This window comes from Phyllobates terribilis, unplaced genomic scaffold (genome assembly GCF_046119375.1).
Source record: "Phyllobates terribilis strain yellow unplaced genomic scaffold, ASM4611937v1 Scaffold_1__5_contigs__length_1240528914, whole genome shotgun sequence".
In the NCBI taxonomy this organism is placed as follows: Eukaryota; Metazoa; Chordata; class Amphibia; order Anura; family Dendrobatidae; genus Phyllobates; species Phyllobates terribilis.
Genome location: NW_027362761.1, coordinates 851,917,888 through 851,931,823, shown reverse-complemented (window position 1 = coordinate 851,931,823; position 13,936 = coordinate 851,917,888). Strand labels below are relative to the sequence as shown.

At 47.6% G+C, this 13,936-nt stretch overlaps 1 protein-coding gene across 2 annotated transcripts in view; it reads right to left on the bottom strand.

Moving 5' to 3' along the window:
* The window catches only part of LOC141153543 (venom factor-like), a 309,206-nt gene that overhangs the window by 124,386 nt on the left and 170,884 nt on the right, over nt 1–13,936 (bottom strand). For both annotated transcript variants that reach the window (XM_073638454.1, XM_073638462.1), the window contains exons 26-31: nt 6,018–6,180; nt 4,377–4,460; nt 2,496–2,649; nt 2,127–2,296; nt 1,224–1,382; nt 688–747 (exon numbers count right to left, since the gene is read on the bottom strand). In XM_073638454.1, the coding sequence (XP_073494555.1) occupies nt 688–747; nt 1,224–1,382; nt 2,127–2,296; nt 2,496–2,649; nt 4,377–4,460; nt 6,018–6,180 (790 nt within the window). The remainder of the gene's footprint in view (nt 1–687; nt 748–1,223; nt 1,383–2,126; nt 2,297–2,495; nt 2,650–4,376; nt 4,461–6,017; nt 6,181–13,936) is intronic.

Below are 13,936 nucleotides of genomic sequence, written 5' to 3'. Positions count from 1 at the left end.
GCATGATGTCACTGCAATGCACCACCCATGATGGGTAGTTGACGTCAGCTTCCGGCCTCTAATTGGCCGGCGGCATGTATTGCAGTGCTCGGAGCTGGCAGGCCCCCTGGCTGCACTGGCAGCAGATCCGCAACTGCTTTCTACAAGCTAATGATGTCTCCTTTATGTCCCACCCACAAGCTCCTTTCCAACAGAAAGAATCAGCCAAGGGTGCTCCCTCCACTTCAGCAGATGAGGCCACACAGAGGGCGCAGTGTGGACATGACTGCATTACTGTGATGCGGCCTCGACGGCATATACAGTATTCACAATGTAAGGTGCAGTGCCGGCCGCCCAGAGGCCCTAATCAGATCAGATGCTTGGGGAAATAGAGGGGCATATACCCCCCGTCCCTGAGGGCAGCTATATAGGTCTTTGATTTTGTATAGTGATTATTTTCTAGTAACAGTCTTGTCATCTGCTGAGGTTCCCTGTTACTCACTATGATCAGAGAGTGTAAAAGTATACAGGGTTCCTTAGATTAGAGACCCACTGAGATGTGTTCGCCCTGCCTGCGCTGAACTCTCAGCTATGCCTCTGCATATCATGAACAATGGGAAGGTGACAAGCTTCAAATACACACAACACTTTTCATTTTAATATGTGGAGCAGTATGGTCGTTGCACAAGTAAAATAAATGTAACTTACCGTTATTGTACCTTTTCCAGTTCCTCTCACCTCAATATTAAAATTTTTATTTGCTGGAATCTGAGGAAGTTAAATGGCGTTTATAAATGACAAGAAGATTTTATTTTGCAATTATTGTCATAGATCTCTGAAATATACATAATACACATAAGCCCGCAGATGTCACCACGGATTTTACCCAAAAGAAAGAGTCAATGTGTGGTATTGTGTCAAAATCACATTTCACAATAAGAGTGAACTATACAATCCTTATTGAGGACACGACACCAGTGAAGACATATTCACAGAATGGGATTATATTTGTAAGTTTTATTTTTTCTTTCACTTTATTATATTTTTAGCACTTTCAACCTTCATTTTGTGAATGTATTCACAAGTCATAACTAATTTATGCAATCTCTGCTTTTCCATTCTACTTCTAATGTCATTATGACATAACTTTTTGAGTGTTTTAGTAAGTGCCAAAAACAATATTAATATGTATACTTTCTGAGAGTACATAAGATATACAGTATAAGAAAAGATCCATCCCTTACCTTGCTTGTCCTTTCCAAGTACATATTAGAATTTTGGATATTATATGTAATTGGTCTTTCTTTTCCCTCTACAACAAGTTGGACATCTAGATTGACAGCTTCGGGATCGCTGGTATCCATTTGGTATTGTGCCAGGGCTTGCAGTGCAATTACAGTAGCCTAAAATGTAAAACCTGCATTTGCATATGAAATAAAACATGGCATACATTTTGTGGCTCTATATTTATTGTCAAAGTAAAACTAAAGGGGGTATTCAGCCTGAGAAAAAAAGTTGTTTAATGTATTTCAAGTGAATATAGCGGAAACTTCCTATTAAAAAAGGAAAGTTCTGATGAATATATTCATTAAAATAATGCATGTAGTTTATAAAGAGGCCTTTACCCAATGCTGTGGCCGACATCCCACCACTGACCCTCTTTATGAGCACTGCACTGTACAAAATCTCTTAAAGGACCAGTACATGGCCAAGTTCCACCTTACCCTCACCTATAACCAAGGAATAGGGTTGCTATGTTTGTTACATTTGGATTTGACCTGGACTGTAATTTGCTGCCTCCCTTGACCTATATGGGTGTTATCAGAGGCAGACCATCCATTGGTGCAACCTGTGCAGCTTTACAGGGGCCCAAGAGGTAAGGGGTTAACTACTAAAACAGGTGGAATAGTGCATTATAATGAGCTGGTGAACTGCCAAGGGCCCATATATTGTTCTTGCACAGGGGTCCCTACTGTGTCTGTGTCCGCCCCTGTGTATTAGCATATAGATTGCACCACAACTATACAATTATAGGGATTCCCTGTGTTAAAATGTAGGCAAGTTTGAGACTATGCGGAAACATTTTTTGGATCACTCTATACTAAGTTAAAAAAACGGGGAAATTAAAACTTATTGTATTGCACTACCTGTGTCGACTTGTATCCGCCACCAAAATCTCTTTGTTTCACAAGCCAGTCTGCAATTTTATGGGCTTCTTCAAATTTCCTGAGTTTTAACTTTTGAAGAAGGGCGTAGCCGGTGGCCTCCACAGTAAATAAAGAATTCATCGAATTCTCAACTGGCCAGTGGGTCCCATCTTTAGAAAGAGAAATCACACTAGCATACAGAAATGCAGAAAAGGAGCAGAAAACTAAGATAAATCACCATCATCATTTTAAATATTGCTCAAATATATATATATATATATATATATACTGTTAGATTGAAACGTTGTAAGACTTTTTGTCCAACAGAATATTAAAATAGAAACACAAAATTGACAATAAAATGCTTACCTTCACTTGCAAAAAAATCAATATTATCTTTGTGTTCAGTGTTTCCTACTAAAGAAAGAGCATAAGAGGTTATAACAGTACTATACGTATGTTGTAAATTTGGAAGTTCGGCTGCCAGATATTTTTCAGCTTTTTTTACAGCCTCTTTAATTTCCTAGAAAAAAAAATCAAAAACATTTTTGTGTATTTAAAAAAAAACAACAATTATAAATTTTACCGTTTTAGGGGATAATTTAGGGGATAGTAAGAGGATCTGTCAGCATCCCTGGCATGTCTGTTCTAGTAAATAAATGCATTATGCCTGAAGTAACAGCTCTGGATCATCTCTTCTGACAACTGCTTATAGTGATGTTTCTCTTTTATTTCTTCTTGAATTTTATTAATAAATTGACTACTGGCCGCGACCATTAGCGACTTGTCCCTACACAATCTGACACTGTCCAATTAGCGCTGACCATGTCAGACTATGTAGAGAAACACCCATCTAGGCCCCATCAACACATCCATGTGAAATTTCCAAGTGCTGTCCAATTTTTTTATTGCACACATTGCGTAGAATGGAAGCATTCAGACATCCGTTAAAAAATCAATAATCCAAGAATGAGAACTGTGCAGCTCAGAGCATGTCCTATTCTCATCTGATTTTGAGGATCAGAATCGGCCATTACTTAATGAGTCTGTAAGGTGTTCGATAAAAAAAATAAGTCAACACATGAACATTTCGCACAAGTGTGTGGAGGAGGCTGGATTCACATGTCCATTATATACAGCCCATAATACTCAACCAACCTTGGGTCTCCTGAGCTTTACTGAGAGGCAGTTAGTTCGGGTCAGAAAACCCCAGCTGGGTATTGTGGTCCAAGCATGGAAGGTATATTATACATGTATAAATCTGGCCTAAGACAGGGACTGTGCCTCTATCAGGCATATACTTTATGTTTAGGAGGTATGCAACTGACACTGGCCACAGTCAGGTTGGAAGCCTAGGCATCTACCCACCATTGGGACCCTTTGTAATAAACACATACTGAATGGTGTATGTTTTTGCAGAGGCCCTCTATAAAGAAAACGCAGTCTGATGCACTTTCTATAGAGTTAAATATAGAATTAAATGCTATGCAGACACATACTATACTGGTCAGAAAAAGGCCAAAAGAACAAACTTTTGGCTCCCTCTTATGCTTGGGGGCCTATGGGAACATTAAAAAACTCCCAACGTGCACAGACCTCTTGAATGAGGCTGTTCACAGTTCAATCAATAAATTCAACTATTTTAGATATGTTTTCAAAAATTATGAGATGTTATAACAAACATTTAAGCTCGACCTGACACCACTTTGGCATGTCTGGTTCAGTAAATACATGTATTCCACATCAAATAGCAATTCTAGAGTGTCTTTTTTATAACTCTGTATTGTGATGTTCATTTGTTTTTTATCCTAGATATTTATGAGTAAATTGACAACTGAGTGTCACCATTCCTCTTGTTAAAGGGGCATATGCCTACACAGACTGGTGCAAGCAGCAATGATTGGACAGTATGAGACTGTGCAAGGAAACACCATACATTGGTAATGTCCTGTTGTAAAGTTGTTCATAATTATCTAGTTAGATTAAGTGAGAATCGGTACAACACAGAGTACTAGGAGATGCTCCAGAATTGTTATATTATGGGGAATACAATTATTTACTAACCTGCGTATCACGAGAGATGACAGGACCGCTTTGAGAAATGGTCATAAATTTAGAAGGATTTATGGAACTGTGGAAATTATTTTTTAGCTGATATTCGTGATTACATGTTATACACTATTTGGAGAATTCATTAAACCTTGCACTGTATAATTAGTCACAGCCATTTTACATATAACCCGTACTTACTAAATGATCACACTTGTTTCCTAATTCAACTAATGCAATAAGTACAAATGCTGTAAGTGAGGACTCGGACCCTGTATATCCACCCTAGAAAGACAAGAACACAACATGCTTTTGGTAAAAGTGTATCACTTGAAAGAGGGTTATCCAGCTTAAAAAATTGTTGATCAAAGAGAAAAGACCAGGAAATGAAGCTTGAGAAAGGTAATTTGCATATTTCCGGGGCATTCTGGGAAAAGCTAGTTGCCGCGAATTTGAAGATCTTTGGGTACAGCTGAATTGGGCAGCATGAGGAAATCGTCTCCCATCTCTACTGCTTACAGATTCCCTTTAACACTGGCTATCAGAGCTGTCCCTGGCTGACTTTTCCCTGTGCTTCTTGAGGTGATTGACAGATTCCTTGCTATGGGAGAGGCCTGTATATCACCTGCAGTGATGCTGAGAAAAGTTGGTCGGGGACTAGTTTTGTGTCCGGCTATGGTCCTCAACCGGATCTTCCAACTACTGTATATGTTCTCTGAAATGCCAGAGCATTTAAGAGAAATGTATACCTACTGTAGGCTATGATTCATGCTGCTCAGCATGAATCGGGTGACAGGATCCTTTAATATCATATTGGAGAGCATATGCTTTGATGGCTTTTTATTGTATTCCATTACAATGGTCCAGGGAGTCAAAAAAAAACCACAAATTCTGCCATTTCAAAAAAGTGGAGGATTAAAATTGTAAACTTTTTTTTCATTATTATCTATTTTTGTTTTAGTTTCCTTGTAGAATTATGTCTTCTATATACTGCAATATTACTATAGTATATTGTGAAAATGACATTCTACGATATCAGCCATGGACTAAGATGGCAGCCACGAGGGCCGTCGGCGGCCAATGGTGCCATGACAACCCATCAGTACCCCACGGTCATGTCAATTAAATACCGGTATAGGTAACTGACAGCGGCAGTGATCGCAGCATCTACCCCAAAATAGTATAAATAAAAGCATCATCTCACCATGCAAAAAGCAAGCCCTCCCCCAGCTCCATCGACCAAAAAATGAAAATGTTATGGGTCTCGAAAAATAGTGACACAAGCAAAAAATGTTTTCACCATTTTAACCACTTACATAAAGAAAAAAACCAATGCATGTTTGTTATTGCTGTGATCGTACTGATCTGGAGAATCATATTACAAAGTTATTTTTACTGCATAATAAACTTTCTAAAAACAAAACAAAAAAAAAACTATTTCACAAGTTCGCTCAATTTTTCCCTGTTTTCCAATACATTGTTTGGTAAAAAGAATAGTGTCAAAAGTACAACTCGTCCCACAGAAAACAAGCCTTCACACGGCTTTATCAATGGAAAAATAAAACCATTATGGCTCTTGGATAAAGGAGAGTGCAAAAAAAGAAAAATCTCCATTTCGGGAACAGGTTAAAGCAGAGTCTTGATTCTTTGCCATTGGCAACTTCTACACTTTACCCTAGCACTAGATGTTGATAAATCACCCCAATGTTTTCCTGACGGAAGTTCACTTTGGGTGTTTTTTTGTTTTTTTACACAAAAAAATTCACACACATTTGGCAGCCTACATCTCAACACATAGGTTTTGTTTAGCATTTATTTCTTCAGCCCTGGTCAATGTCTTACCTGCATTGATTTTGCATACACAGTTCCAGGCTCCATAAATTCACCATTTTGTTTTTGATTACTGACCAGCCATTTGGAACTTTTACATAGCATGTCTTTATCAACATCCAGTAAACTTGCATTTGAAGCCATTGAAAATATTTTTACTACATATGCGGTTAACCTGGAAGAAAAAGAAATGATGATTCCAGAACATCGTGTGTTCTGGAGCTGTGCTCGTACAGTCCGCAGAGTGTATCCCATGTCACATACAACTGACTCTCTGCGGCAATGGCCAGAATTAGGATAACATTGGCCCAAGACATTTAATTCCTCAGATACCATAGTAATTACTGACCTCGTAAACAAGTACCCCCATAACAAGTTAGTAAGGAAGTTGGTGGCCTAAAAATAATGTCAAGGTCTGCCATGTGTCCAGAATCTATAATGTTGGGGCTATATGGAGACTCTGTCCACAACCAGAGTTAGCTAAGGGTTGCCGCTACATCGCAAAATATAAGTGAATGTGTGGCACCCCAGGGGTCTGGTTGCCACAGTAATAGAAATATTACGTCTGAGAGCAAGTGGGAGGTTTCTCTGGTCAGGAGCCCTAAGCATGCAACACCGCCCGCCCAGACCTGGGAGGGGAGGAATCTGCCCTTATAAACTGGGTCTGGGGCGGGATTAGGACAGTCAGAGCCTGGAGTGGGAAAGTGTCAGCAAGGAGCTCTGTAGGAGTAGTAGCAGAAGACCAGGGGCTGGAAGCTGAGCAGAGCTCGCCCTGGCACAAGAAACCAAGTACCGGACACCGGAGTCCGAGGCTGTGGGGACTGATATCCACCCAGCAGCAGAAACCAGCCGGCAGGGGATTCCAGGTCCTCTGGCCATAGAAGCCCGGAGGCTCAGTCACAAGGAAGGGACCAGCACCGCCATCCAGGAGCGGAGGCTAACAGAAGGCCCCAAGTCACCAGCCATACGGGTGAGTACCACATGGTATACTCAGGGACGTGGGCTACTTCTACCCGCTTACAGCAAGGTAGCCAGAAAGAGTGCAGATAGACGGGGAGGCCTACAACTCCAACTGGCCAGGGGAACTCCTGTTTGCTCGCAGACTGACCAGGCCCCTTATGTTAGCCAGTACTCCCGGGAGGGTCTGCCTTAACATCACCAGTAAAGACCCTGAACTGCACTGCAAAGACTCTGAGTCGTTCCTGCTTCATCGCCGCATCAGCACTACTAGTGCACGGGAGTCCCTGCACTATCACCCTCACCATCAACTACACTGCCCTGGGGCTCCACTCTTCCCGTGGGGAGTCACACTACCTCAGCTGCACACACCATCAGCCCCAGCGGTCTGCCTTGCAGCGACGGTCCGCGCTGACCGCAATCCACGGGTGGCGTAGTCGGACAATTAACTTAAAACCCCCACAAAATACTGCCATCGGCCTGACCACCCTGAGCCACGGGACCGTGTCGCCGCCACGGAGACTACAAACCCCAGCATCCCCCAGAGACCTGGTTCCGGGTAACCCACTCCACGTGTACGCGGGGCCCAGGGGGCGAGTCAGCAGGATTTCGTGCCCGCAACCGCCGGGTACTGCGCGCCTTCAAAAGACTGTCATACCTGCCGTGGTGAAGGTCCCCGCCATCCGGAGCCGTTTCCCGCCATCTTCAAAAGTTCCCCGCCATCCACAGCTGTTTTCCCCGCCATCTGCAGTCGTTTTCCCGCCATCGGACGCCATCTTCGGGACGCCGCGCGGGAAGAAGAGGGGCGTGGATGCCGAAAAGCGCGTGAGACCCGAAGCTCCGCCCAACACATCGACGCTGCGCAAGGTCCTGGAAGGGAGAGAGAGCGACGCTGACGTCACCAGAGCGCAAAGCAAGGTCCTCCACCCTGACGATCGTCTGCAGAACCGTGGCCTATGGAGAAGAAGCAACAGAAGGTAGGCCACGCTTAACTAGGGGGGAGGAAGATGATGGATACGGAGGGACCCTCTACCACCAGCGCGGCCGCTTCCGCAGTAATGCCATTTACAATGCCCTATATCCCCAGAGCGGCCTGGCTGCCCCAGTACTCAGGGGAGTCGCATACCCTAAGCGACTTTAAAGAGAGACTGTACAGCCTGTTTAAGGTATACCCCCTGACAGAAGGACAAAAAGTGAGCATATTGGTAGACCAGCTAACCGGGGCAGCCCAACGTGAAGTAAAGTCCTGGTCAGTCCAGGACAAGGAGACTGTAAAAGAAATCTTAACCCGTCTGAGTGACACTTTTGATACCCGTACCTCAGCAGAGATCAAAATGAAATTTTATGGGTGCAAGCAGCGGGCCCAAGACAGTATAAGAGACTATGCTTTGAACTTGCAAGAGGCCCTGGGAGCCATTAAACAGGCAGACCCTGACAGTGCGCGGAATGCAGATGAACTGTTAACTGAACAATTCATTGAGGGTCTGCTGTCCAATGCCCACCGAACCCAGTTACGTGCAATGGCCTTGCAGAACCCTGGTCTGAACTTTGCAAAGTTCAAGGACAGGGCCATCCGGGTGCTCAGAGAACCGGCACCGGGTAGCGCTGTAACCCACCGGCGCCCTGCTATTACCTATCATCAGGAGGCGGCGCCCTTGTCTGCAGAGCCTATAGGAGCTGGTGCGCAGGCTTTGGACAACAACCCGGCTACAGACCTGCACCATCAGGTCCAAGAGTTAGCCAAAAGCGTAGCCGCGCTAACCAGAACTGTGCAGTCTTTACAGGTTCCTCCTCCAGGAAAGATCCAGCTGGCATCCGGACCGGAGGACGTCCCGTGGCACCGACAGAGGAGGATCCCATCGTCCAGAGGAAGACCCAGCGACAGATACAATGAGGACGGACAACCCATCTGCCGCCGCTGCAATCAACCCGGACATATGGCAAGGTACTGTCATTTAAACGGGCACAACCTGGGGTAGAGGGCCAACCACCAGGCATAAGATCATCAGGCCCATCGAACTGGCGTGATAAATACAGAGGGGGACGTCCGGTCTTGCCTGTGGTACTGGATGGCATTCCTATGAATGCCCTACTGGACACTGGGTCACAAGTGACTACCATCCCGTACGTGCTCTTTAAGCGGTACTGGAATGACTCGGACATAACCCGCTACCCAGATGACGACCTGAGTATCATCGCCAGCAATGGTTAGCCCGTGCCGCAGGTGGGATTCAAGGAGGTGACCATTAAAGTCGGTAAAGTCGAACTGGCGGCACAAGGACTGATTATTGTGGACATAGACCGTCATGAGAGCCACCCTAGAATAACCTTGGGAACTAACGTGATTGAAAATTGTCTTGCAGAGGTGATTCTCATTTTACAGCAGGTTGCCAAGAACGCCAGTTCCAGCCAGCAGCGTGTCCCCCAAAAAGAGATCCGGGCACTGATGAAACGGCAACAAGTGGAATTATCTGGTGGTGAGATAGTTAGCGTGAGAATGTGTGACCCGTTCCCTATTGCCATGCCCCCGAAAAGTGAGATGATGATCTGGTGCCGGGCAGCTATTGGTCTAAGAGGTAGAGACTACCAAGCAATGGTAGAACCCGTCTACTCAGACAGTAGGCCCACCATTTTGACAGCACGGGGGGTGGTCGATGTACGCCATGGGAGCGTGCCCGTCCCCATCATAAATATCGGGGAAAGAGAAGTATACCTGCCCCGGTATGCCACGCTAGCCAAATTGTTCACCATAAACCAAAATTCTGTAAAGGCCGTAGAACCCTTGCCTCCATCTCAACCAGAGGAAGGTAACGGCTCTAAGAAACAAATGGAGGACTGGTGTCAGCAACTGCATTTGGGTACTGACTCCACTCCCTCACACCAAAAACAGGGAGTCTACCGGGTGGTTCAGGAGTACGAATGGGTCTTTAGTAAACACCTGCTAGACTTCGGGCGAGTAAAGGGGGTAGAACATCACATCCCAACAGGAGACCATCCACCCATAAAGGAAAGATACCGACCTGTACCCCCTGCACACTATCAGCATGCAAAGGGAATGTTGCGGGACATGAAGGAGGCTGGGGTAATCAGGGACAGCTGTAGCCCCTGGGCAGCTCCACTAGTCCTAGTGAAAAGGAAGGACAACACAATGAGAATGTGTGTAGACTACAGAAAGGTCAACCGTATCACACACAAAGATGCGTACCCGTTACCTAGAATAGAAGAATCTTTAGCTGTATTGAAATCTGCTAACTTCTTCTCCACTTTGGATCTTACTAGCGGGTACTGGCAGGTTCCTGTAGCAGAGGCAGACAAGGAGAAGACCACATTCACCACCCCGATGGGTCTCAGCGAATTCAATTGTATGCCGTTCGGGCTCTGCAACTCACCAGGAACCTTCCAGCGGTTGATGGAATGCTGTCTGGGACACCGGAACTTCGAGACGGTCCTGTTATACCTGGACGATATCATCGTTTATTCCAAAACCTACGAGGACCATCTGAAACACCTGGCAGAAGTGTTTGACGCCCTGGCAAGCTACGGCCTAAAGGTGAAACCATCCAAGTGTCACCTGCTGAAACCAAAGGTGCAGTACCTGGGACACGTGGTGAGTGCTGACGGAGTGGCTCCCGACCCCGATAAGATCACCGTGATTAAGGACTGGTCAAGACCCTCCAGCATAAAGGAAGTGTGGAAGTTCCTCAGGTTGGTAGGCTACTACCGAAGATTCATTCCCGGTTTCACCAAAATGGCAGCCCCTATGCAGGACCTTCTGATAGGCCAATCCAGGAAGGCCAAAAACCAGAAGCCGCCCTTCAGATGGGAAAAGCTGGAAGAGGAGTCCTTCTGCTAGCTGAAGATGGCCCTCACGGGGGATGAAATCCTGGCGTACCCTGACTACAGCCAGCCCTTTATCCTCCACACGGATGCGAGCAACATCGGGCTAGGAGCCGTACTGTCCCAGATCCAGCAGGGGAAAGAACGGGTAATCGCTTACGCCAGCCGAAAACTATGGTCCACAGAGAGAAACCCTGAGAATTATAGCTCATTCAAGCTAGAGTTCCTGGCAGTGGTGTGGGCAGTGACCGAACGTTTCAAGCATTACCTTGCCTCTTCCAAGTTCACCGTGTACACGGATAACAACCCGTTGACACACCTGGACAATGCAAGACTTGGTGCCCTGGAGCAGAGATGGATGGCCCGCCTGTCCAACTATGAATTCACCATCAAATACCGGGCGGGACGCTCAAATGCCAACGCGGATGCCCTGTCGAGAATGCCAAACCTACCGGACGTAGGGGAAGATCCAGAAGATCTGGAAGAAGTCGAACTCCCTGCGTTCCACCGTCATGGGATTACCCTGTATTCCCACCGTGTGAAGGACAGGCGCTCTGCTACTTTCAATCCCTTACCCCACTACAGCTGTGCAGAGACACAGGACAGTGATCCCGCAGTCCGTCTGGTGAAGGAAATACTGACACAGTCTGATGCCCGTCTTGACCCAGACGCTCCGGAGGAGACCAAGCAACTGTGGAAGGAGAAAAGTAAGCTGTTTCTCTACAGGGAGAAGCTGTGCCGGAGAATGGTCAACTCTCGAACACATGTGCTGACCTGGCAGGTAGTGGTCCCAAGACGAGACGCGGCTATGGTTCTGGAGGCATAACACAACGGAGCAGGACACTTCGGATGGAAAAAGCTGGAGTTCTTGTTGCGTGAACGGTTCTACTGGATAGGCATGAGAGGAGCCATCGAGAGGTGGTGCAGAGACTGTGGCAAGTGCAACCTAAGAAGAAAGGACCGTGCCAGCCAGAAGACTCCCCTACAGTCCATCATCACCAGGCAGCCACTGGAACTGGTAGCCCTGGACCATGTGAAACTGGCTCCATGCAGATCTGGGTACGTCTACGCCCTCACCATCGTAGATCACTACTCCCGGTTCCTGGTGGTGGTCCCTGTTGTAACGGGTCTGGGAGGCGGAACCTCTGAGCTACTATACAAGGGGGCGGTCCTTGTAAGGGAGCGGGTGGCGACCAGGGAAGACGGGCAGGCAGTCACAGCAGGTGACCGGGACAGTCTCTGAGTGAACGGGCTGGAGGTCACGGCAAGTGACCGGGGCAGTCTCTGGATGAACGGGCAGGAGGTCACGGCAAGTGACCGGGGCAGTCTCTGGATGAACGGGCAGGAGATCACGGCAAGTGACCGGGGCAGTCTCTGGATGAATGGGCAGGAGGTCACGGCAAGTGACCGGGGCAGTCTCTGGGTAAAGGGTAGGTACGACCTGTGATGGCAGAGCCTCCAGGTAGGCTAGCAGGCAGATGGTAGATGTGAGCTCCCAGGTGAGCAAGCGAAAGTCTCTGGAATGGCAGGTGGTCACAGCACGTGACGGCGGAGCCTCCAGGTAGGCTAGCAGGCAGGTAACAGGTGTGCGCTCCCAGGTGAGCGGGCAGGAGTCTCTGGAATGGCAGGTGGTCACAGCACGTGACGGCGGAGCCTCCTGGTAGGCTAGCAGGCAGGTAGCAGGTGTGCGCTCCCAGGTGAGCGGGCAGGAGTCTCTGGAATGGCAGGTGGTCACAGCACGTGACGGCGGAGCCTCCAGGTAGGCTAGCAGGCAGGTAGCAGATGTGCGCTCCCAGGTGAGCGGGCAAGCTGGTCCATAGACAGACTGACAGGAGTTGGAGGGCAGACCGTCGGACCTCAGGCTAGCAGGCAGGTAGCAGAGGAGCGCTCCCAGGTGAGCGGGCAAGCTGGTCCTTAGACAGACTGACAGGAGTCGGTAGGCAGACCGTCGGACCTCAGGCTAGCAGGCAGGTAAGCAGAATATCAGGCAGGAATCAGACAACAAACTGGCAGGAATCTGGCAGGTAACTGGCAACGGGACCTGAGGGCTGAAGCAGAGTAGTGAACAGTGCAACAACATTGCTCGGGCACCTCCATTTTGGAGGAGGTGCCTTATATATGGTGAAGTCCTCCGGCCATTGGCCGGGAACTCCTTAGGACGGCGCGCGCGGCCCCTTTAAGAGGGAGGGAGCGCGCGCCCTAAGCACAGTGGCCGGGAAGGAGCGCGCGTTGCCAGCAGAGCGGGAGGAGGACGCCGGGCTCGGAGCAGAGGGGTGAGGGGAACAGCGTCCCTGCCTAGCAGAGGGCAGGGACGCCGGCGCTACAGTACCCCCCCCTTTAGGCCCCCCCCTTTGTAGGCCAGAGAGAGATTTAGCTAGGATGAGAGGGGCATGGATGTTCTCCCGGGGCTCCCACGTTCTCTCTTCAGGACCAAACCCCTTCCAATCTACTAGAAAAAAGGTCTTCCCTCTTACCCTTTTGGTGGCCAGAATGTTCTCTACCTCAAATTCGTTTTCAGCGGAAACCGGAGCAGGAGGCGTACCTGTAGACTTGGAAAAAGAGTTAAGTACCACAGGTTTGAGGAGAGATACATGGAAGGAGTTAGGGATCCGCAAGTTGGCCGGGAGTTTCAATTTATAGGCCACCGGGTTGATCTGACTGATGACCTCCAGAGGACCGATGAACCGAGGCCCTAACTTATAGGAAGGAATCTTGAGCCGGACATATTTGGACGAGAGCCAGACCTTATCCCCTGGACGGAATTGAGGAGGATCCAGACGTTTTTTGTCAGCATGTCTTTTCATACGCTCGGATGACAGAAGGAGTGTGGATCGGGTACTCTCCCATATGGAGGAAAATTTGTTAACAAGAGATTCCGCAGCCGGATTGTCCACCGAGGTGGAGACGGGAAATGGGATCCGAGGATGCTGACCGAAGACAACAAAAAACGGGGATTTGGAGGAAGATTCGCTCTCGTGATTGTTGTAAGAAAATTCGGCCCATGGCAGGAGATCCACCCAGTCTGAATGGTGGGCATTAACGAAGTGCCGGAGGTAACTGGTCAGGTTCTGATTGATCCGCTCCACTTGACCATTAGACTGTGGGTGGTAAGCGGAGGAGAAGTCCAGGGTGACGTC